The 26,439-nt window shown below is 58.8% G+C and overlaps 1 protein-coding gene across 2 annotated transcripts in view; it reads left to right on the top strand.

Annotated features, from left to right (window-relative positions):
* The first annotated feature begins 79 nt into the window (after positions 1–79).
* KLC4 (kinesin light chain 4) overlaps positions 80–26,439 on the top strand; it is a 52,348-nt gene continuing 25,988 nt past the window's right edge. Inside the window, exons 1-12 of one of the 2 annotated variants that reach the window (XM_075863539.1) lie at positions 80–229; positions 3,372–3,624; positions 8,192–8,422; positions 8,932–9,010; positions 13,129–13,442; positions 13,518–13,619; positions 13,779–13,952; positions 20,822–20,921; positions 21,007–21,059; positions 21,259–21,326; positions 21,469–21,577; positions 21,712–21,846. In XM_075863539.1, the coding sequence (XP_075719654.1) occupies positions 3,376–3,624; positions 8,192–8,422; positions 8,932–9,010; positions 13,129–13,442; positions 13,518–13,619; positions 13,779–13,952; positions 20,822–20,921; positions 21,007–21,059; positions 21,259–21,326; positions 21,469–21,577; positions 21,712–21,846 (1,614 nt within the window). In that variant the 5' untranslated portion in view covers positions 80–229; positions 3,372–3,375. Of the gene's footprint in view, positions 230–3,371; positions 3,625–8,191; positions 8,423–8,931; positions 9,011–13,128; positions 13,443–13,517; positions 13,620–13,778; positions 13,953–20,821; positions 20,922–21,006; positions 21,060–21,258; positions 21,327–21,468; positions 21,578–21,711; positions 21,877–26,439 lie in introns of both variants that reach the window. The other variant, XM_075863538.1, reaches the window with a different exon arrangement.

Below are 26,439 nucleotides of genomic sequence, written 5' to 3'. Positions count from 1 at the left end.
GGTGGAGGGTGGAGCCGTGAGCTGGGAGGGGGTGGAGCGGTGAGTTGGGAGGGGGTGGAGCGGTGAGTTGGGAGGGGGGTGGAGCAGTGATCGCACAGGAAGCTGAGGAGGAGGGGGACGTTGTGCGGCTGTCCTGCAGTGTTCATTCAGTGGATTTTCAGGTGGTCTCTGCAGGGACGTTGGGCCCCCGGGATCTCACCGGTAGGGTCAGCGGTGGTGCGTGTGCGAGGTGAGTGGCTGCTCGTGGAGTGCAGGTGGGAGATGTCTGGAGGGGAGGACACTCCTGGCAGTCTGTGGTACTGCACTGCAGTCTGAGAATGTCAGCGAAGGGGGTAATGACCTGGGGACTGTCAGTCGTGCAGGGGGGGCTATAAAGGACTTGTCCTGCAGGGGGTTAATAGCAATGTTGGGATTATTATTGCTGGTGCGATGGGGGGGTGCCGCAGGGGGTAGTGGCTGGTGGTACAGGGGGGCCACGGGGATACTGACTGGTGGTACAGGGGGGCCACGGGAGTTAGTGGCTGGGGGTACAGGGGGGCCACGGGGGATACTGACTGGTGGTATTTTGGGGATGCGGTAGTTCAGCGTTGGGGGGCTGGTTTGTATTTGGGGGGTTGCGGTAGTTCAGCGTTGTTGGGGGGCTGGTTGGTATTTCGGGAGTTGCGGTAGTTCAGCGTTTGGGGGGCTGGTTGGTATTTGGGGGGTTGCGGTAGTTCAGCGTTGTTGGGGCGCTGGTTGGTATTTGGGGGGTTGCGGTAGTTTAGCGTTGTTGGGGGGCTGGTTGGTATTTGGGGGGTTGCGGTAGTTCAGCGTTGTTGGGGGGCTGGTTCGTATTTGGGGGGTTGCGGTAGTTCAGCGTTGTTGAGGGGGCTGGTTGGTATTTGGGGGGTTGCGGTAGTTCAGCGTTGGGGGGCTGGTTGGTATTTGGGGGGTTGCGGTAGTTCAGCGTTGGGGGGCTGGTTTGTATTTGGGGGTTGCGGTAGTTCAGCGTTGTTGGGGGGCTGTTTGGTATTTGGGGGGTTGCGGTAGTTCAGCGTTGGGGGGCTGGTTGGTATTTGAGGGGTTGTGGTAGTTCAGCGTTGGGGGGGCTGGTTGGTATTTGGGGGATGCGGTAGTTCAGCGTTGGGGGGCTGGTTGGTATTTGGGGGATGCGGTAGTTAAGCGTTGGGGGGCTGGTTGGTATTTGGGGGGTTGCGGTAGTTCAGCGTTGTTGGGGGGCTGGTTGGTATTTGGGGGGTTGCGGTAGTTCAGCGTTGTTGGGGGGCTGGTTGGTATTTGGGGGGTTGCGGTAGTTCAGCGTTGTTGGGGGGCTGGTTGATATTTGGGGGGTTGCGGTAGTTCAGCGTTGTTGGGGGGCTGGTTTGTATTTGGGGGGTTGCGGTAGTTCAGCGTTGGGGGGCTGGTTGGTATTTGGGGGGTTGCGGTAGTTCAGCGTTGGGGGGCTGGTTGGTATTTGGGGGGTTGCGGTAGTTCAGCGTTGTTGGGGCGCTGGTTGGTATTTGGGGGGTTGCGGTAGTTTAGCGTTGTTGGGGGGCTGGTTGGTATTTGGGGGGTTGCGGTAGTTCAGCGTTGTTGGGGGGCTGGTTCGTATTTGGGGGGTTGCGGTAGTTCAGCGTTGTTGAGGGGGCTGGTTGGTATTTGGGGGGTTGCGGTAGTTCAGCGTTGGGGGGCTGGTTGGTATTTGGGGGGTTGCGGTAGTTCAGCGTTGGGGGGCTGGTTTGTATTTGGGGGTTGCGGTAGTTCAGCGTTGTTGGGGGGCTGTTTGGTATTTGGGGGGTTGCGGTAGTTCAGCGTTGGGGGGCTGGTTGGTATTTGAGGGGTTGTGGTAGTTCAGCGTTGGGGGGGCTGGTTGGTATTTGGGGGATGCGGTAGTTCAGCGTTGGGGGGCTGGTTGGTATTTGGGGGATGCGGTAGTTAAGCGTTGGGGGGCTGGTTGGTATTTGGGGGGTTGCGGTAGTTCAGCGTTGTTGGGGGGCTGGTTGGTATTTGGGGGGTTGCGGTAGTTCAGCGTTGTTGGGGGGCTGGTTGGTATTTGGGGGGTTGCGGTAGTTCAGCGTTGTTGGGGGGCTGGTTTGTATTTGGGGGGTTGCGGTAGTTCAGCGTTGGGGGGCTGGTTGGTATTTGGGGGGTTGCGGTAGTTCAGCGTTGGGGGGCTGGTTGGTATTTGGGGGGTTGCGGTAGTTCAGCGTTGTTGGGGGGCTGGTTGGTATTTGGGGGGTTGCGGTAGTTCAGCGTTGTTGGGGGGCTGGTTGGTATTTGGGGGGTTGCGGTAGTTCAGCGTTGTTGGGGGGCTGGTTGGTATTTGGGGGGTTGCGGTAGTTCAGCGTTGTTGGGGGGCTGGTTGGTATTTGGGGGGTTGCGGTAGTTCGGCGTTGTTGGGGGGTTGCGGTAGTTCGGCGTTGTTGGGGGGCTGGTATTTGGGGGGTTGCGGTAGTTCAGCGTTGTTGGGGGGCTGGTTGGTATTTGGGGGGTTGCGGTAGTTCAGCGTTGTTGGGGGAGTGGTTGGTATTTGGGGGGATGCGGTAGTTCAGCGTTGTTGGGGGGCTGGTTGGTATTTGGGGGGTTGCGGTAGTTCTCAGCGGTGGGGGGCTGGTTGGTATTTGGGGGGTTGCGGTAGTTCTCAGCGTTGGGGGGCTGGTTGGTATTTGGGGGGTTGCGGTAGTTCTCAGCGTTGGGGGGCTGGTTGGTATTTGGGGGGTTGCGGTAGTTCAGCGTTGTTGGGGGCTGGTTGGTATTTGGGGGGTTGCGGTAGTTCAGCGTTGTTGGGGGCTGGTTGGTATTTGGGGGGTTGCGGTAGTTCAGCGTTGATGGGGGGCTGGTTGGTATTTGGGGGGTTGCGGTAGTTCAGCGTTGTTGGGCTGGTTGGTATTTGGGGGGTTGCGGTAGTTCAGCGTTGGGGGGGGCTGGTTGGTATTTGGGGGGTTGCGGTAGTTCAGCGTTGTTGGGGGGCTGGTTGGTATTTGGGGGCGTGCGCTAGTTCAGCGTTGTTGGGCTGGTTTGTATTTGGGGGGTTGCGGTAGTTCAGCGTGTCTGTGGTGTTACGTGGATTAGGACGGGGGGGGGGGGGGGGCTGCTGCTGCTGCTGCTCCTCCATTGGTTAACCCTGTGCTGCTTGACACTAGAATTTGCACATTGTGCGGTGTAGCCGGGGCGCTCACAGCTGATAATGTCTGTCCGCAGCCACGATTGCGGTTTATTGTGCTGTCTGGTGACCGGTAGAGCCATGTCTGGGGTACTGGGCAGTCACATGATGTAACCGGGTCCCCCCTGCATAAAGGTGCAGCGCTCCCTGGTGGTGACCCCCCAAGTCTGGACAGAATGTGATGATGATTTGATGTGAATAATAATGTTCCCCCTTCTCTGTGTTGCAGGAGCATGTCCGTGATGATGTACCCCCGGGAGGAGAAGCTGGACAAGCTGTCCCAGGAGGAGATCATCTCAAACACAAAGCTCGTCATGCAGGGGCTGGAGGCTCTGAGGAACGAGCACAACTCCATCCTCCACAGCCTCCTGGAGACCATCAAATGCCTAAAGAAAGATGAAGAGGCCAACCTGGTGCACGAGAAGTCCGGCCTGCTCCGAAAATCCGTAGAAATGATTGAGCTGGGACTGGGGGAAGCGCAGGTGAGACGTGCGCCAAACCTACAGCCCCGAGCGGGAAGATGGGAACACTGGACGCGTGACAAGCGGATGACGGAAGCGCTGGACGCGTGACATGAGGGGATGGCGGGGGCGGGAGCGCTGGACGTGTGACATGAGGGGATGGCGGGGGTGGGAGCGCTGGACGCGTGACATGAGGGGATGGCGAGGGCGGGAGCGCTGGACGTGTGACATGAGGGGATGGCGGGGGCGGGAGCGCTGGACGCGTGACGGGATGGCGGGGGCGGGAACGCTGGACGCGTGACATGGGATGGCGGGAGCGCTGGACGCGTGACATGAGGGGATGGCGGGGGCGGGAGCGCTGGACGCGTGACATGAGGGGATGGCGAGGGTGGGAGCGCTGGACGCGTGACATGAGGGGATGGCGGGAGCGCTGGACGCGTGACATGGCGGGGGCGGGAGCGCTGGACGCGTGACATGGGATGGCGGGAGCGCTAGCGCTGGACGCGTGACATGAGGGGATGGCGGGGGCGGGAGCGCTGGACGTGTGACATGAGGGGATGGCGGGGGCGGGAGCGCTGGACGCGTGACGTGAGGGGATGGCGGGGGTGGGAGCGCTGGATACGTGACGTGAGGGGATGGCGGGGGTGGGAGCGCTGGATACGTGACGTGAGGGGATGGTGGGGGCGGGAGCGCTGGACACGTGGCATGAGGGGATGGCGGGGGCTGGAGCGCTGGACGCGTGGCATGAGGGGGGTCGGGAGCGCTGGACGCGTGACATGGGATGGCGGGGGCGGGAGCGCTGGACGCGTGACATGAGGGGATGGCGAGGGTGGGAGCGCTGGACGCGTGACATGAGGGGATGGCGAGGGTGGGAGCGCTGGACGCGTGACATGAGATGGCGAGGGTGGGAGCGCTGGACGCGTGACATGAGATGGCGAGGGTGGGAGCGCTGGACGCGTGACATGAGATGGCGAGGGTGGGAGCGCTGGACGCATGACATGAGGGGATGGCGGGAGCGCTGGACGCGTGACATGAGGGGATGGCGGGGGCGGGAGCGCTGGACGCGTGACATGAGGGGATGGCGGGGGCGGGAGCGCTGGACGCGTGACATGAGGGCATGGCGGGGGCGGGAACTCTGGACGCGTGACATGAGGGGATGGCGGGGGTGGGAGCGTTGGACGCGTGACATGAGGGGATGGCGGGGGCGGGAGCGCTGGACACGTGACATGAGGGGATGGCGGGGGTGGGAGCGCTGGACACGTGAGGGGATGGCGGGAGCGCTGGACGCGTGACGTGAGGGGATGGCGGGTGCTGGAGCGCTGGACGCATGGCATGAGGGGATGGCGGGGGCTGGAGCGCTGGACGCGTGGCATGAGGGGGGTCGGGAGCGCTGGAGGCGTGACATGAGGGGGGGGCGGGAGCGCTGGACACGTGACATGAGGGGATGGCGGGGGTGGGAGCGCTGGACACGTGACATGAGGGGATGGCGAGGGTGGGAGCGCTGGACGTGTGACGGGATGGCGGGGGCGGGAGCACTGGACGCGTGACATGAGGGGATGGCGGGGGCGGGAGCGCTAGACGCGTGGCATGAGAGGATGGCGGGGGCTGGAGCGCTGGACGCGTGGCATGAGGGGATGGCGGGGGCTGGAGCGCTGGACGCGTGGCATGAGGGGATGGCGGGGGCTGGAGCGCTGGACGCGTGGCATGAGGGGGGGGCGGGAGCGCTGGACGCGTGACATGAGGCGGGTGTGGCAGCGCTGGACACGTGACATGGGATGGCGGGGGCGGGAGCGCTGGACACGTGACATGAGGGGATGGCGGGGGCGGGAGCGCTGGACACGTGACATGAGGGGATGGCGGGGGCGGGAGCGCTGGACACGTGACATGAGGGGATGGCGAGGGTGGGAGCGCTGGATACATGACATGAGGGGATGGCGGGGGCGGGAGCGCTGGACACGTGACATGAGGGGATGGCGGGGGTGGGTGCGCTGGACACGTGACATGAGGGGATGGCGAGGGTGGGAGCGCTGGACGCGTGACATGAGGGGATGGCGGGAGCGGGAGCGCTGGACGCGTGACATGAGGGGATGGCGGGGGCGGGAGCGCTGGACGCGTGGCATGAGGGGATGGCGGGGGCGGGAGCGCTGGACGCGTGGCATGAGGGGATGGCGGGGGCGGGAGCGCTGGACGCGTGACATGAGGGGAGCGGGAGCGCTGGACGCGTGACATGAGGGGGGGGCGGGAGCGCTAGACGCGTGACATGAGGGGATGGCGGGGGCGGGAGCGCTGGACGCGTGACATGAGGGGGGGGCGGGAGCGCTGGACGCGTGACATGAGGGGATGGCGGGGGCGGGAGCGCTGGACGCGTGACATGAGGGGATGATGGGAGTAGCTGTCTGCTCATGGCCTGTTACTTTCACGCGGATTGTGTGAGGCGCTGTTAGGGGGCTCCATGGTGACTTCTTCCCAGCATCCTTCAGGTTTGATATGTTGGAGGATTATGAAGTGTGTCTGGACAGATGAGAGTTGTTGTTAGTAGAGACGTCCCCTCCCCTCCCCCTTCCCGTCGTCTCTTGTTATTACATATTCTACAGTCTGCACTGACTGCCGGGTTTTCGCCTCTGGCGGCTGCTGTTTTTCTGCGTTGCTCCTTAGTCGGGTGCGCGGAGCCGCCGTTCTGCGCCTTGTTCTCGCTGCTTTTATACTTTTCTCAGCCGTCGGGACCGTTTTATTTCTCGACATTTATTTCTTCTTCGGACGAGTCCCCGCTAAGACGATCCGCCCTCAGTTTTGTTCCTCGGGGTGTGGACCGGGTTAGTTCTGGCCGCCTGTAGTGTTCACCACCTCATGAAATGCCCAGGCGCCATCACTGTCCTCCTTAGTTACCTCTTTTCTGGTAGTTCCCGGTGACTGATTCGTGTTTTTATTCTTGAACTTTTCATGAATCCGGCAACGTGTTGAATAATTGGGGACAAGAAAAACAAGACGAAAAATGTGCTGACTTCTGATCTCCGGCTGTTCTCTTACTGTGAGGACGGTGGATCGCCAACAGAATGATCAGATCGTAAAACGGAGAGGGGAAATAGTCAGACGAAAGAAGTCTCCAAGTCTCCGAGCTGTAATGGGGTCATCAGGGGTCTGTCATCCAACAAAGGACAGGAATACCCCGAGAAAAGGCTAAAAACCTCCCCCACCTGGGAATCAGTCACCGGGAACTAGGAGAGGAAGACGATAACAAAGGGAACCCCACAACGTTTACACGGAGACGGTCTGGACCCCTCAGATCACACGGACGACGCGGACGTTTCAATATCGTTTAGTGTTGGCTACGGGATGAAATCTGCCGAGCTGTATATAATGTGCAGGAGACCCCGGAGGAGGGGATTCATGTTATACCAACCACGCGCTCCCTACATACAGCAAAAAGTGGACACAGCGGTACGCTTAAGAGAGGGGGAGGAGCCACTAACCGTCGCGGCGTGCCCTGGTCCGAGGACGTGGCACAAAACTACGGGCAGATTGTCTTAGCGTGGACTAGTCATGAGCAGAAGTGTAAAATGTACATAAAATGGTCCTAACGACTGAGGAATTATCGAAAGCAGCGACAGTGTGAACGGGCACATCACGGGAAGATCTGTCAGCGTCGCCGCGGCCGCACGGGGGAGGGGATTCATTAACCCCGTACTAAGCATGAGCTACAGACCTTGTTATATTATCAGACACATTGGGAGTTCTCCTCCTGAACGCCACGTTTCAGGTCCTGTCCTCTGGTTCCGGTCCGGGCTGTGACTCCAGATCCTTCCTGTTGTCTCCTCTGTCCCATTTGGACTTGTTCTGGATCATAATCTCCCTGTAGAACCCAATGACACCTCCACTGCAGCTTCTGGACAGTGTCCCTGTGCCCAGGTCCCGCGGCAGCAGAGCTCCCCCCGCCCCCCCCCCCCCCGCCGTGTGTCACTGCTGTATGGTGGTCTTACTGGAGGAGACACGCTGGGACCTGTTCTGTCCATAGAGTTGCACTTCTTACCCCTCCGTCCATGGTCGTCCTCACAGCTCAGGATCCTCCGGAGGTTGATTTATAGAGCGGAGCAGTGAGGTTCCCCTGGGGTAGTAGCGATCTCCACCTACCATCTCTACGTCATGAGTGATCAGTCGCCCGCTGGGACCTCTGGTCTACATACGGGGTTACTATGGGTAATGTTGCCCCCACCCCCTCTTACATACGGCACATACCCTGCAGGTGATGGGGGGATTGACTTGTAGGGTAATATATCAGCCTGTGCGGTCCGCGCCTCCCCCTGCACTACTGGTAGTAAGACCAGGGGTCATTGTATTCTTACTGGTAACCTGACTGGCACGGATATAACTCTCATCATCCCTCTGCACTATGTCTCAGCCAGAACTGTCCGCACTTATTCTGTATGGCAGCAATGCCATCCTGACCATAAAGGGTGAGGATGAAGCAGGTGGCCGCCTCGTGATATGACCTAGCCGTGAGCTAATGCAAGTAACCGGTCATGTGATGGTGGTAGTCATGGGGGGGGCGGTGTCATGTAAAACATGACCTCAGAACTGTACTTTTCCACAGCTGATGATGGCGCTATCTAATCATTTGACGGCAGTGGAGTCGGAGAAGCAGAAGCTGCGGGCACAGGTGAGACGACTGTGCCAGGAGAACCAGTGGCTGAGAGATGAGCTGGCTAATACCCAGCAGAAGCTTCAGCACAGCGAGCAGAACGTGGCGCAGCTGGAGGAGGAGAAGAAACACCTGGAGTTCATGAACCAGCTCAAGAAATACGACGAGGACGTGTCACCCACGGTAAGAGCGTCCTCTACCATCTCCAGGGCCGGCGCCAGTCTACTGTACGTAAAGCTTCACCGTTGTAGAATGACGTTTTTCCCCTCACTATTTTAGAAGAAGTATTTCCTAGAACTTTCTTCTAAACATCAAGAACTAGATGAACATTCTTCACCCATCCTGGCCTAGCCCTGCTCTCACAGCTGAGGGCTTGTTGCAGTGTGTAGTTGAGCCCTAGGTAACAGCTTTTCGACAAGTCCAGACTGTTGAACTCCCAGAGGATTGCCTAGACCAGATACCATTGTATGAGCCCATTCGCTGTGTGAGCAGGACTAAACACGTTCCCATTCACGAAGTGCAGCTCCACCTCACTGTGACCCTGTATACAGATTCCCATGTCGGAGGGGTCCATCATTCTTGTCCCTGGTCACGAAGCTGCAGAACACATGAAGGGGAGACGATCGATAACTGGCCTGTAAGGTGGGAGAGCATCTTCAGAGCTCTGATCAGTCCTCATGTTCTGTCCACAGGAGGAGAAGGAAGGAGACTCCAATAAAGACAATCTGGACGAGCTTTTCCCTAATGAGGAGGAAGAGTCGGGGCAAGGCAGTGAGTATGGGACGCCCAGCCGTGGTTGTGGAGTCTGTGCACGGAGTGATGATCTGGGTTGTGTAGCATCAGGGTCCTGACATATAGAACTTGTAACCAGGAACATGATTATCTGGATCTTGTGTAAAACTTTAACTAAATCCAATAAATGTCACACTGCTTAAAGTGATGCATCCAATTTCAAGAGCTGTCTCCTCCGATGTGGTGTGTTGGAGGTCGTGTGGATGACTTGGTTGGGGCAGTTCTCCTGTATCATTAGTGTAAGATGTGGTGTGTTGGAGGTCGTGTGGATGACTTGGTTGGGGCAGTTCTCCTGTATCATCAGTATAAGATGTGCTGTGTTGGAGGTCGTGTGGATGAGTTGGTTGGGGCAGTTCTCCTGTATCATCAGTATAAGATATGATGTGTTGGAGGTCGTGTGGATGAGTTGGTTGGGGCAGTTCTCCTGTATCATCAGTATAAGATGTGATGTGTTGGAGGTCGTGTGGATGACTTGGTTGGGTCAGTTCTCCTGTATCATCAGTGTAAGATGTGGTGTGTTGGAGGTCGTGTGGATGAGTTGGTTGGGGCAGTTCTCCTGTATCATCAGTATAACATGTGGTGTGTTGGAGGTCGTGTGGAGGACTTGGTTGGGGCAGTTCTCCTGTATCATCAGTATAAGATGTGGTGTGTTGGAGGTCGTGTGGATGACTTGGTTGGGGCAGTTCTCCTGTATCATCAGTATAAGATGTGGTGTGTTGGAGGTCGTGTGGATGACTTGGTTGGGGCAGTTCTCCTGTATCATCAGTATAAGATGTGATGTGTTGGAGGTCGTGTGGATGACTTGGTTGGGTCAGTTCTCCTGTATCATCAGTATAAGATGTGATGTGTTGGAGGTCGTGTGGATGACTTGGTTGGGGCAGTTCTCCTGTATCATCAGTGTAAGATGTGGTGTGTTGGAGGTCGTGTGGATGAGTTGGTTGGGGCAGTTCTCCTGTATCATCAGTGTAAGATGTGGTGTGTTGGAGGTCGTGTGGATGAGTTGGTTGGGGCAGTTCTCCTGTATCATCAGTATAAGATGTGGTGTGTTGGAGGTCGTGTGGATGACTTGGTTGGGGCAGTTCTCCTGTATCATCAGTGTAAGATGTGGTGTGTTGGAGGTTGTGTGGATGCCTTGGTTGGGTCAGTTCTCCTGTATCATCAGTGTAAGATGTGGTGTGTTGGAGGTCGTGTGGATGACTTGGTTGGGGCAGTTCTCCTGTATCATCAGTGTAAGATGTGGTGTGTTGGAGGTCGTGTGGATGACTTGGTTGGGGCAGTTCTCCTGTATCATCAGTATAAGATGTGCTGTGTTGGAGGTCGTGTAGATGACTTGGTTGGGGCAGTTGTCCTGTATCATCAGTATAAGATGTGGTGTGTTGGAGGTCGTGTGGATGAGTTGGTTGGGGCAGTTCTCCTGTATCATCAGTATAAGATGTGGTGTGTTGGAGGTCGTGTGGAGGACTTGGTTGGGGCAGTTCTCCTGTATCATCAGTATAAGATGTGGTGTGTTGGAGGTCGTGTGGATGACTTGGTTGGGGCAGTTCTCCTGTATCATCAGTGTAAGATGTGATGTGTTGGAGGTCGTGTGGATGACTTGGTTGGGGCAGTTCTCCTGTATCATCAGTATAAGATGTGGTGTGTTGGAGGTCGTGTGGATGACTTGGTTGGGGCAGTTCTCCTGTATCATCAGTATAAGATGTGTTGGAGGTCGTGTGGATGACTTGTTTGGGGCAGTTCTCCTGTATCATCGGTGGAAGCTGTGCTGTGTTGGAGGTCGTGTGGATGAGTTGGTTGGGGCAGTTCTCCTGTATCATCAGTATAAGATGTGGTGTGTTGGAGGTCGTGTGGATGACTTGGTTGGGTCAGTTCTCCTGTATCATCAGTGTAAGATGTGGTGTGTTGGAGGTTGTGTGGAGGACTTGGTTGGGGCAGTTCTCCTGTATCATCAGTATAAGATGTGATTTGTTGGAGGTCGTGTGGATGACTTGGTTGGGGCAGTTCTCCTGTATCATCAGTATAAGATGTGGTGTGTTGGAGGTCGTGTGGATGAGTTGGTTGGGGCAGTTCTCCTGTATCATCAGTATAAGATGTGATGTGTTGGAGGTCGTGTGGATGACTTGGTTGGGGCAGTTCTCCTGTATCATCAGTGTAAGATGTGGTGTGTTGGAGGTCGTGTGGAGGACTTGGTTGGGGCAGTTCTCCTGTATCATCAGTATAACATGTGGTGTGTTGGAGGTCGTGTGTATGAGTTGGTTGGGGCAGTTCTCCTGTATCATCAGTATAACATGTGGTGTGTTGGAGGTCGTGTGGAGGACTTGGTTGGGGCAGTTCTCCTGTATCATCAGTATAAGATGTGGTGTGTTGGAGGTCGTGTGGATGACTTGGTTGGGGCAGTTCTCCTGTATCATCAGTATAAGATGTGGTGTGTTGGAGGTCGTGTGGATGACTTGGTTGGGGCAGTTCTCCTGTATCATCAGTGTAAGATGTGGTGTGTTGGAGGTCGTGTGGATGAGTTGGTTGGGGCAGTTCTCCTGTATCAGTATAAGATGTGGTGTGTTGGAGGTCGTGTGGATGAGTTGGTTGGGGCAGTTCTCCTGTATCATCAGTGGAAGATGTAATGTGTTGGAGGTCGTGTGGATGAGTTGGTTGGGGCAGTTCTCCTGTATCATCAGTATAAGATGTGCTGTGTTGGAGGTCGTGTGGATGACTTGGTTGGGGCAGTTCTCCTGTATCATCAGTGTAAGATGTGGTGTGTTGGAGGTCGTGTGGATGACTTGGTTGGGGCAGTTCTCCTGTATCATCAGTATAAGATGTGGTGTGTTGGAGGTCGTGTGGATGACTTGGTTGGGGCAGTTCTCCTGTATCATCAGTATAAGATGTGGTGTGTTGGAGGTCGTGTGGATGAGTTGGTTGGGGCAGTTCTCCTGTATCATCAGTATAACATGTGGTGTGTTGGTGGTTGTGTGGATGAGTTGGTTGGGGCAGTTCTCCTGTATCATCAGTATAAGATGTGGTGTGTTGGAGGTCGTGTGGATGAGTTGGTTGGGGCAGTTCTCCTGTATCATCAGTATAAGATGTGGTGTGTTGGAGGTCGTGTGGATGAGTTGGTTGGGGCAGTTCTCCTGTATCATCAGTATAAGATGTGGTGTGTTGGTGGTTGTGTGGATGAGTTGGTTGGGGCAGTTCTCCTGTATCATCAGTATAAGATGTGCTGTGTTGGAGGTCGTGTGGATGAGTTGGTTGGGGCAGTTCTCCTGTATCATCAGTGTAAGATGTGGTGTGTTGGAGGTCGTGTGGATGACTTGGTTGGGGCAGTTCTCCTGTATCATCAGTATAAGATGTGATGTGTTGGAGGTCGTGTGGAGGACTTGTTTGGGGCAGTTCTCCTGTATCATCAGTATAAGATGTGGTGTGTTGGAGGTCGTGTGGAGGACTTGTTTGGGGCAGTTCTCCTGTATCATCAGTATAAGATGTGATGTGTTGGAGGTCGTGTGGAGGACTTGTTTGGGGCAGTTCTCCTGTATCATCAGTGTAAGATGTGGTGTGTTGGAGGTCGTGTGGATGACTTGGTTGGGGCAGTTCTCCTGTATCATCAGTATAAGATGTGATGTGTTGGAGGTCGTGTGGAGGACTTGTTTGGGGCAGTTCTCCTGTATCATCAGTATAAGATGTGATGTGTTGGAGGTCGTGTGGAGGACTTGTTTGGGGCAGTTCTCCTGTATCATCAGTATAAGATGTGGTGTGTTGGAGGTCGTGTGGAGGACTTGTTTGGGGCAGTTCTCCTGTATCATCAGTGTAAGATGTGGTGTGTTGGAGGTCGTGTGGATGAGTTGGTTGGGGCAGTTCTCCTGTATCATCAGTGTAAGATGTGGTGTGTTGGAGGTCGTGTGGATGAGTGGTTGGGGCAGTTCTCCTGTATCATCCGTATAAGATGTGGTGTGTTGGAGGTCGTGTGGATGCCTTGGTTGGGGCAGTTCTCCTGTATCATCAGTATAAGATGTGATGTGTTGGAGGTCGTGTGGATGACTTGGTTGGGGCAGTTCTCATTATTCTAATTGTTGGAGGGTCATAAGTTGAATCTCTTTAATTTTGCTTAGTGTCACGTCCGCACAGTTCCGCGGCTGCTGCTGCCCAGCAAGGCGGGTACGAGATCCCGGCACGACTCCGCACATTGCACAATCTCGTCATCCAGTATGCTTCTCAAGGGCGGTACGAGGTGGCTGTGCCGCTTTGTAAGCAGGCACTGGAGGACCTCGAGAAGACATCTGGACATGACCATCCTGACGTGGCCACCATGTTAAATATACTGGCGCTGGTGTACAGAGACCAGAACAAGTACAAGGAGGCTGCTCATCTTCTAAACGATGCCCTCTCGATCAGAGAGAAGACTCTGGGCAAGGACCACCCTGCGGTAAGTGTGTAACCTACATTGCACAGACATGTAATCCATAGAACTAGGGAAGACTGAATTGTGCCGTGTTTACAGGTGGCAGCCACGCTCAATAATCTGGCAGTACTGTACGGGAAAAGAGGTAAATACCGCGAGGCCGAACCTCTGTGCAAGAGAGCGCTGGAAATCCGTGAGAAGGTAACAAGGTCATCTCTTCTGTGGTGGGGTTAATCACCCGTCATCTCTCTATGCGACTACTGTCTGTCTTATCCTCCTTGTCTCTCTTCTTCCCTCTTGTCCATCTCTCATACTGTCAGACTATTTTTCCCTGCTCTGAATTCTTCTCTCTCTATTCAGGTGCTTGGGAAGGATCATCCTGATGTTGCAAAGCAACTGAATAACTTGGCGCTGCTGTGCCAGAACCAGGGAAAATACGATGAAGTCGAATATTACTACTGCCGTGCGCTGGAGATCTACCAGGCCCGTCTAGGACCTGATGATCCAAATGTTGCCAAAACCAAGAACAATCTGGTATGTAGTGGCGGGCTACCTATTTATATGAGGGACGCACCAAACTGTGTGACTGGTAATGATTTGTATGATGGAGGTGCTGGGCTGTGTGACTGGTAATGATGTGTATGACGGAGGCGCCGGGCTGTGTCGTGGGTATGACGGAGGCGCCGGGCTGTGTCGTGGGTATGACGGAGGCGCCGGGCTGTGTCGTGGGTATGACGGAGGCGCCGGGCTGTGTGACGGAGGCGCCGGGCTGTGTGACGGAGGCGCCGGGCTGTGTGACGGAGGCGCCGGGCTGTGTGACGGAGGCGCCGGGCTGTGTGACGGAGGCGCCGGGCTGTGTGACGGAGGCGCCGGGCTGTGTGACGGAGGCGCCGGGCTGTGTGACGGAGGCGCCGGGCTGTGTGACGGAGGCGCCGGGCTGTGTGACGGAGGCGCCGGGCTGTGTGACGGAGGCGCCGGGCTGTGTGACGGAGGCGCCGGGCTGTGTGACGGAGGCGCCGGGCTGTGTGACGCGTGTGACGGAGGCGCCGGGCCGTGTGACGCGTGTGACGGAGGCGCCGGGCCGTGTGACGCGTGTGACGGAGACGCCGGGGTGTGTGACGGAGACGCCGGGCTGTGTGACGGAGGCGCCGGGCTGTGTGACGTGTGTGACGGAGGCGCCGGGCTGTGTGACGGAGGCGCCGGGCTGTGTGACGGAGGCGCCGGGCTGTGTGACGGAGGCGCCGGGCTGTGTGACGGAGGCGCCGGGCTGTGTGACGGAGGCGCCGGGCTGTGTGACGGAGGCGCCGGGCTGTGTGACGTGTGTGACGGAGGCGCCGGGCTGTGTGACGTGTGTGACGGAGGCGCCGGGCTGTGTGACGGAGGCGCCGGGCTGTGTGACGGAGGCGCCGGGCTGTGTGACGTGTGTGACGGAGGCGCCGGGGTGTGTGACGCGTGTGACGGAGGCGCCGGGCTGTGTGACGCGTGTGACGGAGGCGCCGGGCTGTGTGACGCGTGTGACGGAGGCGCCGGGCTGTGTGACGCGTGTGACGGAGGCGCCGGGGCGTGTGACGGAGGCGCCGGGCTGTGTGACGGAGGCGCCGGGCCGTGTGACGTGTGTGACGGAGACGCCGGGCCGTGCGACGTGTGTGACGGAGACGCCGGGCTGTGTGACGGAGGCGCCGGGCTGTGTGACGGAGGCGCCGGGCTGTGTGACGTGTGTGACGGAGGCGCCGGGCTGTGTGACGGAGGCGCCGGGGTGTGTGACGGAGGCGCCGGGCTGTGTGACGGAGGCGCCGGGCTGTGTGACGGAGGCGCCGGGCTGTGTGACGTGTGTGACGGAGGCGCCAGGCTGTGTGACGGAGGCGCCGGGCTGTGTGACGCGTGTGACGGAGGCGCCGGGCTGTGTGACGCGTGTGACGGAGGCGCCGGGCTGTGTGACGCGTGTGACGGAGGCGCCGGGCTGTGTGACGGAGGCGCCGGGCTGTGTGACGGAGGCGCCGGGCCGTGTGACGTAGACGCCGGGCCGTGCGACGTGTGTGACGGAGGCGCCGGGCTGTGTGACGGAGGCGCCGGGCCGTGTGACGGAGGCGCCGGGCCGTGTGACGGAGGCGCCGGGCCGTGTGACGGAGGCGCCGGGCCGTGTGACGGAGGCGCCGGGCCGTGTGACGGAGGCGCCGGGCCGTGTGACGGAGGCGCCGGGCCGTGTGACGGAGGCGCCGGGCCGTGTGACGGAGGCGCCGGGCCGTGTGACGGAGGCGCCGGGCCGTGTGACGGAGGCGCCGGGCCGTGTGACGGAGGCGCCGGGCCGTGTGACGGAGGCGCCGGGCCGTGTGACGGAGGCGCCGGGCCGTGTGACGGAGGCGCCGGGCCGTGTGACGGAGGCGCCGGGCCGTGTGACGGAGGCGCCGGGCCGTGTGACGGAGGCGCCGGGCCGTGTGACGGAGGCGCCGGGCCGTGTGACGGAGGCGCCGGGCTGTGTGACGGAGGCGCCGGGCTGTGTGACGGAGGCGCCGGGCTGTGTGACGGAGGCGCCGGGCTGTGTGACGTGTGTGACGGAGGCGCCGGGCCGTGTGACGTGTGTGACGGAGGCGCCGGGCCGTGTGACGTGTGTGACGGAGGCGCCGGGGTGTGCGACGGAGGCGCCGGGCCGTGCGACGTGTGCGACGGAGACGCCGGGCCGTGCGACGTGTGCGACGGAGACGCCGGGCTGTGTGACGGAGGCGCCGGGCTGTGTGACGGAGGCGCCGGGCTGTGTGACGGAGGCGCCGGGCTGTGTGACGGAGGCGCCGGGCTGTGTGACGGAGGCGCCGGGCTGTGTGACGGAGGCGCCGGGCTGTGTGACGGAGGCGCCGGGCTGTGTGACGCGTGTGACGGAGGCGCCGGGCTGTGTGACGCGTGTGACGGAGGCGCCGGGCTGTGTGACGGATGCGCCGGGCTGTGTGACGTGTGTGACGGAGGCGCCCGGGTGTGTGACGTAGGTGCCGGGCTGTGTGACGGAGGCGCCGGGCTGTGTGACGCGTGTGACGGAGGCGCCGGGCTGTGTGACGCGTGTGACGGAGGCGCCGGGCTGTGTGACGCGTGTGACGGAGGCGCCGGGCTGTGTGACGCGTGTGACGGAGGCGCCGGGCTGTGTGACGCGTGTGACGGAGGCGCCGGGCTGTGTGACGCGTGTGACGGAGGCGCCGGGCTGTGTGACGCGTGTGACGGAGGCGCCGGGCTGTGTGACGCGTGTGACGGAGGCGCCGGGCTGTGTGACGGAGGCGCCGGGCTGTGTGACGTGTGTGACGGAGGCGCCGGGGTGTGTGACGTAGGTGCCGGGCTGTGTGACGTGTATGACGGAGGCGCCGGGCTGTGTGACGGAGGCGCCGGGCTGTGTGACGGAGGCGCCGGGCTGTGTGACGGAGGCGCCGGGCTGTGTGACGGAGGCGCCGGGCTGTGTGACGGAGGCGCCGGGCTGTGTGACGTGTGTGACTGAGGCGCCGAGCTGTGTGACGTGTGTGACTGAGGCGCCGAGCTGTGTGACGTGTGTGACGGAGGCGCCGGGCTGTGTGACGGAGGCGCCGGGCTGTGTGACGTGTGTGACGGAGGCGCCGGGGTGTGTGACGGAGGCGCCCGGGTGTGTGACGTAGGTGCCGGGCTGTGTGACGGAGGCGCCGGGCTGTGTGACGCGTGTGACGGAGGCGCCGGGCTGTGTGACGCGTGTGACGGAGGCGCCGGGCTGTGTGACGGAGGCGCCGGGCTGTGTGACGGAGGCGCCGGGCTGTGTGACGGAGGCGCCGGGCTGTGTGACGGAGGCGCCGGGCTGTGTGACGGAGGCGCCGGGCTGTGTGACGTGTGTGACGGAGGCGCCGGGCTGTGTGACGGAGGCGCCGGGCTGTGTGACGGAGGCGCCGGGCTGTGTGACGGAGGCGCCGGGCTGTGTGACGGAGGCGCCGGGCTGTGTGACGGAGGCGCCGGGCTGTGTGACGGAGGCGCCGGGCTGTGTGACGGAGGCGCCGGGCTGTGTGACGGAGGCGCCGGGCTGTGTGACGTGTGTGACGGAGGCGCCGGGCTGTGTGACGTGTGTGACGGAGGCGCCGGGCTGTGTGACGTGTGTGACGGAGGCGCCGGGCTGTGTGACGGAGGCGCCGGGCTGTGTGACGTGTGTGACGGAGGCGCCGGGGTGTGTGACGGAGGCGCCGGGCTGTGTGACGCGTGTGACGGAGGCGCCGGGCTGTGTGACGCGTGTGACGGAGGCGCCGGGGCGTGTGACGGAGGCGCCGGGCCGTGTGACGTGTGTGACGGAGACGCCGGGCCGTGCGACGTGTGTGACGGAGACGCCGGGCTGTGTGACGGAGGCGCCGGGCTGTGTGACGTGTGTGACGGAGGCGCCGGGCTGTGTGACGGAGGCGCCGGGGTGTGTGACGGAGGCGCCGGGGTGTGTGACGGAGGCGCCGGGGTGTGTGACGGAGGCGCCGGGGTGTGTGACGGAGGCGCCGGGCTGTGTGACGGAGGCGCCGGGCTGTGTGACGTGTGTGACGGAGGCGCCGGGCTGTGTGACGGAGGCGCCGGGCTGTGTGACGGAGGCGCCGGGCTGTGTGACGCGTGTGACGGAGGCGCCGGGCTGTGTGACGCGTGTGACGGAGGCGCCGGGCTGTGTGACGGAGGCGCCGGGCTGTGTGACGGAGGCGCCGGGCCGTGTGACGTAGACGCCGGGCCGTGCGACGTGTGTGACGGAGGCGCCGGGCCGTGTGACGGAGGCGCCGGGCCGTGTGACGGAGGCGCCGGGCCGTGTGACGGAGGCGCCGGGCCGTGTGACGTAGACGCCGGGCCGTGCGACGTGTGTGACGGAGACGCCGGGCTGTGTGACGGAGACGCCGGGCTGTGTGACGGAGGCGCCGGGCTGTGTGACGGAGGCGCCGGGCTGTGTGACGGAGGCGCCGGGCTGTGTGACGGAGGCGCCGGGCTGTGTGACGGAGGCGCCGGGCTGTGTGACGGAGGCGCCGGGCTGTGTGACGGAGGCGCCGGGCTGTGTGACGGAGGCGCCGGGCTGTGTGACGGAGGCGCCGGGCCGTGTGACGTGTGTGACGGAGGCGCCGGGCCGTGTGACGTGTGTGACGGAGGCGCCGGGCCGTGCGACGTGTGTGACGGAGGCGCCGGGCCGTGCGACGTGTGTGACGGAGGCGCCGGGCCGTGCGACGTGTGTGACGGAGACGCCGGGCTGTGTGACGGAGGCGCCGGGCTGTGTGACGGAGGCGCCGGGGTGTGTGACGGAGGCGCCGGGCTGTGTGACGGAGGCGCCGGGTTGTGTGACGGAGGCGCCGGGCTGTGTGACGGAGGCGCCGGGCTGTGTGACGCGTGTGACGGAGGCGCCGGGCTGTGTGACGCGTGTGACGGAGGCGCCGGGCTGTGTGACGGATGCGCCGGGCTGTGTGACGCGTGTGACGGAGGCGCCCGGGTGTGTGACGTAGGTGCCGGGCTGTGTGACGCGTGTGACGGAGGCGCCGGGCTGTGTGACGCGTGTGACGGAGGCGCCGGGCTGTGTGACGGAGGCGCCGGGCTGTGTGACGCGTGTGACGGAGGCGCCGGGCTGTGTGACGCGTGTGACGGAGGCGCCGGGCTGTGTGACGGAGGCGCCGGGCTGTGTGACGTGTGTGACGGAGGCGCCGGGGTGTGTGACGTAGGTGCCGGGCTGTGTGACGTGTATGACGGAGGCGCCGGGCTGTGTGACGGAGGCGCCGGGCTGTGTGACGGAGGCGCCGGGCTGTGTGACGGAGGCGCCGGGCTGTGTGACGGAGGCGCCGGGCTGTGTGACGTGTGTGACTGAGGCGCCGAGCTGTGTGACGTGTGTGACTGAGGCGCCGAGCTGTGTGACGTGTGTGACGGAGGCGCCGGGCTGTGTGACGGAGGCGCCGGGCTGTGTGACGTGTGTGACGGAGGCGCCGGGGTGTGTGACGGAGGCGCCCGGGTGTGTGACGTAGGTGCCGGGCTGTGTGACGCGTGTGACGGAGGCGCCGGGCTGTGTGACGCGTGTGACGGAGGCGCCGGGCTGTGTGACGCGTGTGACGGAGGCGCCGGGCTGTGTGACGGAGGCGCCGGGCTGTGTGACGGAGGCGCCGGGCTGTGTGACGGAGGCGCCGGGCTGTGTGACGGAGGCGCCGGGCTGTGTGACGGAGGCGCCGGGCTGTGTGACGGAGGCGCCGGAGGCGCCGGGCTGTGTGACGCGTGTGACGGAGGCGCCGGGCTGTGTGACGGAGGCGCCGGGCTGTGTGACGGAGGCGCCGGGCTGTGTGACGGAGGCGCCGGGCTGTGTGACGGAGGCGCCGGGCTGTGTGACGGAGGCGCCGGGCTGTGTGACGGAGGCGCCGGGCTGTGTGACGTGTGTGACTGAGGCGCCGAGCTGTGTGACGTGTGTGACTGAGGCGCCGGGCCGTGTGACGTGTGTGACGGAGGCGCCGGGCCGTGTGACGGAGGCGCCGGGCCGTGTGACGTGTGTGACGGAGGCGCCGGGCCGTGTGACGTGTGTGACGGAGGCGCCGAGCCGTGTGACGTGTATGACGGAGGCGCCGGGCTGTGCTATGTGTATGACGGAGACCCGGGCTGTGTGACGTGTGTGACGGAGACGCCGGGCTGTGTGACGGAGGCGCCGGGCCGTGTGACTTGTGTGACGGAGGCGCCGGGCCGTGTGACGTGTGTGACGGAGGCGCCGGGCTGTGTGATGGAGGCGCCGGGGTGTGCGACGTGTGTGACGGAGGCGCCGGGCTGTGCTGTGCTGTGCGACGTGTGTGACGGAGACGCCGGGGTGTGTGACGGAGACGCCGGGCTGTGTGACGTGTGTGACGTGTGTGACGGAGGCGCCGGGCTGTGTGACGGAGGCGCCGGGCTGTGTGACGTGTGTGACGGAGGCGCCGGGCTGTGTGACGGAGGCGCCGGGCTGTGTGACGTGTGTGACGGAGGCGCCGGGCTGTGTGACGGAGGCGCCGGGCTGTGTGACGGAGGCGCCGCGCTGTGTGACGGAGGCGCCGGGCTGTGTGACGCTTGTGACGGAGGCGCCGGGCTGTGTGACAGAGGCGCCGGGCTGTGTGACGCGTGTGACGGAGGCGCCGGGCTGTGTGACAGAGGCGCCGGGCTGTGTGACGCGTGTGACGGAGGCGCCGGGCTGTGTGACGGAGGCGCCGGGCTGTGTGACGCGTGTGACGGAGGCGCCGGGCTGTGTGACGGAGGCGCCGGGCTGTGTGACGCGTGTGACGGAGGCGCCGGGCTGTGTGACGGAGGCGCCGGGCTGTGTGACGCGTGTGACGGAGGCCTCGGGATGTGTGACGCGTATGATGTAGGTGCCATCCTTTTTGAGTGTGATGTGGGGGTGTTGTCTAGATGTGCAGCATGTAGGGATATTGGGTAATGTGGTCGCTTCTCTTCTTAAGGCCTCATGTTACCTGAAACAAGCCAAATACAAGGCAGCGGAGCAGCTGTACAAGGACATCCTGACACAGGCTCACGTCAAGGAGTTTGGCTCTGTGGATGGTGAGTTCTTGTCTGCGCCACAATGGCTGAATTCTTCTACATTTCTTGTCCTACATCTTAGTGTCATGTTTTTTGTGTCCTGCAGACGACCACAAGCCCATCTGGATGCACGCCGAGGAACGGGAGGAGATGAGCAAGGTCAGGACCTACGACGTCTGCTCTGTCTGGGAATCAAGAGGGTTGGGCTGGCGATCGCTTCCTCTCTGATCCTGGGGTGATATGGGGGGGGCGGAGGTGTACACTGTTGCCCGTTGCGCTGCTCGTTGCTCTGCTCGGTTGTTTCCTCTGTGCCCCCTTCTGGTCTTTAGCTCTGAACTCCTCTTTACCTTTTCTGCAGACTCCTAACAATGATGGAACGCCATACTCGGAGTATGGGGGCTGGTACAAGGCCTGTCGGGTGAACAGGTTAGTGTCGCCATTCTTTTCCTTTCCTGTAGGGGTCAGTGTCTAGTAATACCCCGCGTCTGCTCTTGTGAGGATGATTTTGCATTCTGCCCACCAGGAAGCGCTTAGTTATCTTTTACTATTGTCTTTTTTCTACATCTAGTCCCACAGTGAACACCACTCTCCGAAATCTAGGTGCTTTATACCGACGACAGGGCAAACTGGAGGCTGCTGAGACCCTAGAGGAGTGTGCCATACGTTCACGTAAACAGGTGAGATTCACATATGGGTAGGGGGGTCATGTGCACATATGGGATATACTGGCAGCGAGGGAAGGGGCGTTCTGTGGGTTTGTTGAGGTATACAGCTCCACAGAGCTCAACCCTTTGCCCATTCTTTGCCCCAGGGACTAGATCCCGTCAACCAGACAAAAGTTGCCCAACTTCTAAAAGACGGTGAAGCCCACGAGCAGAGGAAGAAAGGGCGAGATAGTGCCCGGAGTAGCGTGAAGTATGAGAGTGGCACAGAGGGCACAGAAGAAGTGAGTATGGGCGGCGTGGAGTGGAGTGGGGTAAGTACAAATCCGCCATCATCACCTCCAGGAGCTCAGCGATTATAAAGAGAGGAACCCTCTGCCCCCTATTAATGGAAAGGAAACCCCTTCTGTGCCCTCCCACAACCTGTACAGGGTTCATAATCCTTTGCTGATTTGCTATTTAAACCTTAGCAAAAATGGCGACACATTTGTACGTTGTGGGAGGAGCCATTCTAATTATAAAGGATTTTAAAGCTGTGAAGCCAGGATCTTCCTCAAAATGAGAGAAGTGTTGTCATAGGTCCGGTTATTAGAGCTCCCCGTGCAGTATATGGGGGTGACCCTCCTGTTAGGGGGCAGCAGTGTTCTCATTGTCCCGATCACATGCTCGGATATTTCTAGAATCCTCTGTACAGTATTGAGTGATGAGCCGCCCTTCCATCATGGCAGCTGGTGGTCACCTGTCAGCATGCACATAACCTTTCCTGCATGTCACCCGCCCTGTCATAACACGGCTCATTCTAGTTGTGTGGATTGTGTGTGTGTGACTGTGATCGTCCAGGGTTGAGTGTCATGTCCGTGTTGGAAAGCAAGATGAGGCTGGAGATAGACACAAGAAGGCAAGAACGTTCCAGAAATGTCCGCCCGGTCATCAGTGTGTTGATAACTCATTCGGGATCGGCAGGATAATATTAATGGTTTTTGAGAGAAAGTTAAACAATCATGAAAGACAAAACGGCTCGGGCTGAAGAAGCGTAACCCCGCTGTATACAGATTGTGTCCGTTCACCGCGATGTACCCTCTGCCCTGGCACAGCAGTGAACACGACACCCGTTCATATAGAACCTTTACATGAAGTTGAGTGTGGAGGATTCAAGGTGCGCTCATACACTTCATTGCGGCATATTGGGGGCTCGTCCGGGATGTAGTCTATGTATTTAGCTTCCTCCGTTTCTTCTGTATAATAGTCAGGATCGCTGCTCACATTGGCCCGTTCCTTGCAGCTGTGTGTCCTCATATGTAATGTAGAGGTCCAGATACCATGAGATGGAATACACGTAAATCTCGACCTATTCGGAATAAGCGCTCCTACTTCATGGAGTGACGAGCTCCTGTCAATATCAACATCTAAACCACAACCGAAAGGAAAGTAGAGAGATCAAGAAGCAGAATCTTCCGGTAACCGCTGCCGCCCCGGTAGTCTCTCCGTGGGGTTATTCTCGTGAGTCGGATGCTGAAATGTTGAGGGTCCTTCATGGTGGGACATCTACCAGTACCTGAGTGTGCTTATTCCACCCGTGTCCTGAATCTAGTGACACCTTCTCCACCTGCCCTGCTGCTCTGACACCTTCCCTGCGGGCATTGGTGGGCATCGGCGTTGGCACAATATAGTAAAGATTTCTTGGGTCAGACCATTGGACCATGAGGGTCAGTTCACACGTTGCGTAAATATTACGGATTTTCCACAGCAAATAGCAGTTGTTGCGTTTTTTGCGGCAGGTTTTCAGTGATTTCTGGGAGTCTGTTTTTTCTTCCTCCTGCGAAGACGTTTCATCCCATGTGACCGCAGCCTCCAATCACGGGCTGTAGTGGCGTTTCATCCCATGTGACCGCAGCATCCAATCACGTGCTGTAGTGGCGTTTCATCCCATGTGACCATCATCCCATGAGGCCGGCCTGTATGACATCAGAGGGCCGGCCTCCTGGGATGATGCTTCATCCCATGTGACCGCCGCTGCAGCCAATCACAGGGCGAAAAACTGTACCACGGTTTGGTTTGGTTTTTGGGCCGGATTTCCCTGCGGTGCACAGGGCGGACACGCTGCGTGCTTTTATCTGCCTCCTGTGTGAACTCAGCCTTAGTTACCCACACACGTGGCGGATTTGTTGGGGATTTTTCCACCGCGACGTCGGTGTCACGTGCAGGTTTAGCTTCATGTTAACCGCAGGTTTAGCTTCATGTTAACCGCAGGTTTTACCACTTTTACATTTTAAAGGTTCATCCGTAACAGGACGAGCGTTTGCGGCTCTGAAAACCTCCGCATGATTTTATGTCTGTGCGGAAAATGAGATTTGTTCAAACCTCATCCACATGGCTGGTGCTGTGATCCTGGAGTCTACATGGGGTCCATCCCCCTGCGTGTACCGGGGCCCCACAGGTTCTCTCCCAAGTCGGGAGCTGAGAGGTGGCAGCCGCGTCCCTCTGTTTCTGTGTCATTTGCTGCAGCCATCCGTGACACTTGGGAAAACACGACGGTGATAGGGAGCGGGAATGTCCCATGGTGGCACTTTACGGCCGCTGCTGCTCGTGGGGGCACAGTGGTCACTCACTGGATGATCTTCAGCTCTCAGACCTATGAAGATTTCCTACATATTTATTAGCTCTGCTTTTTAACCCCTCAATGCATTGTAATGTACGTGACAAGCATGGAGTGGGCTGAGCGCACCCCATAATGAGCGGGGGGAGTCTACAGCCGACACCTCCCTACAACGGGCGGAGGCTAAGCTCACTATGATTCTGCCTGTTTAACCCCTCAGATGTTGTGGTCTCTAAGGGGTAACAGAGAGGGGGCGGCCCCCTCTGACAGCCGATCGCCCCTCCCCCCAGATGTGATTGCGGGGTGCTGATGGTTGTCATTGCAGCCGGGGGGCCTAAAGAAGACCCCTAGGTCTGCCATCTTTGTGCTCCTATTAAGGGGGTTATCCGAGTTATTAGAATTGGTGGCCTCTCCTCAGGATGGGCTATCAATGTTAGATCGGTGGGTGTTTGTAGGGGCCGCGGCGGTTGTGGTAGCACAGCAGCCGCTCCAATGTTTACACGGTTCTTCTGGTTCGTACTTACACGGATTGTCACAGTTTTAGCAGCCGTGCACGGTATTGCACCACTGCCCCAATTCAAGCGAGTGCCACGGCCCCTTCAAGCAGCTGATTGGCAGCGGTGCCAAAAGTCAAACCCCCACCGATGTAATAATGATGGCCTATCCTAAAGATCGGCCCTGAATTGTGATAACCTGGATAATCGGTTTAAGCCCTGCATTAAATTAGTATTCCAGCATATAGTGCAAACGAGCCAACAATCACTGGTTCAAGTCCCCGAGGGGGACTCCTAAAAAAGAAACCAAAAATAAACCAAAAAACGGTTCAGTAAAGATTTCTGTTAATGTGCAAGAAAAAAATAATCAAATATTAAAAGTTCATAAAAAAACTTTTTTCCATCTTTTTTTTTTTTTTTTAAAACAGCGAATATAACTGGTATCGCAGCGTCCGTAAAAGTCTGAACAATTCCAATATAACTTTATTTAACCCGCACGGTGAACGCAGGAAAAAAATATATCGATTTAAACGCCAGAAACCCTTTTATTTGGTCCCCTCATCTCCCCCCAAAACATGAGATAAAAAGTCGCCTGTACTTCAAAATCGTACCAATAAAAAAGCTGAAAAAACCACAGCCCTCACCGCGCTCAATCGCTGGAGAATAACGGAGGAGACGGCGACACAAAACCCATTTTATTTTCAACTATTCATTTTTTCCTTGTAAATGTTGTAAAACCTAAAATAAACTCTAGATTTGCGATCGCCGTAGATGTATTGACCGTAGAATCTCGTATTTACCACATGATGAAAGCCGCAAAAACGAAACACAATAAAAAATGGCAGAATTGCTGTTTTTTTGTCCATTTCATCCCAGAAGTAATTTTTTCCCCGTTTCCCAGTAAAATATATCCTACAATAAATGGTCTAGTAAAAAAACGACAGCTCATCCGGCAAAAAAAGCCCAAATAAGGCAATATCGACGGAAATATCGAATCACGGCTTTTGGAAACCATGGACGAAAAAACAAAAATTGGCCTAGTCATGAAGGGGTTAAGTTGGCCGTAGACGTGAGACATTAAGTGGCCTGCAGATGGACAACTGATTTGCCCCATTAATCGGCCAATAAGAGCTCAGCTGCAGATTTTGGCCGACCATCCTCCAATCCAACATGCCTGATTGGTACGAGAGAACGTGGCCGATAAATGGGGGAAACCGTTGAAATTCCCTGATATTCGGCTGATGGTTACCTCGAGTATAGCGCTCGCACACTCTGCCTTATAGGGGGTTATTTGTGATGTGGGGGAGCGTTCCAGATGTTCAGTGGAGGGTGCATTCTGGGGGTCTATAGGACACCTAAAACCGCAGAGAAATTGAGATTAGGGTTGTCACAAGGGCAGAAAGACGATTTTAAAGTCGTATAAGAAGGGCAACCCCTGGTAATTAGAACGTCACTTGGAGCACAGAAACTGCTTTGGTTTGGGGGGCTTCTGATTTGGTATAAAGGCAACCATAGCCCGATCCTTGTTATGGGGGAAAAACAAGAAGGGCATACGTCTGTATAGGGAGGTGTCATGAGCGCACGCATTATTACAGGTCACGGGAAGGATGGGGATAACTTTTTTTTTTAAAACTTGTTTTTATTGAATTTTCAACTTTTTCTGGACGGGATACTGAAGGAAAAGGGGGGGGGGGGTGGGGGGGGATACACAAAAATATACCAAAATGTCCATTTCTACAATAACACGTTCAGAATTATTATGTGGTATAATCTGCTTGTGACAGTCA

Source organism: Rhinoderma darwinii, chromosome 4 (assembly GCF_050947455.1).
Source record: "Rhinoderma darwinii isolate aRhiDar2 chromosome 4, aRhiDar2.hap1, whole genome shotgun sequence".
Taxonomy (NCBI): domain Eukaryota; kingdom Metazoa; phylum Chordata; class Amphibia; order Anura; family Rhinodermatidae; genus Rhinoderma; species Rhinoderma darwinii.
Note: the sequence above shows the minus strand (reverse complement) of the source record. Positions and strands in the feature narration are given on the sequence as shown.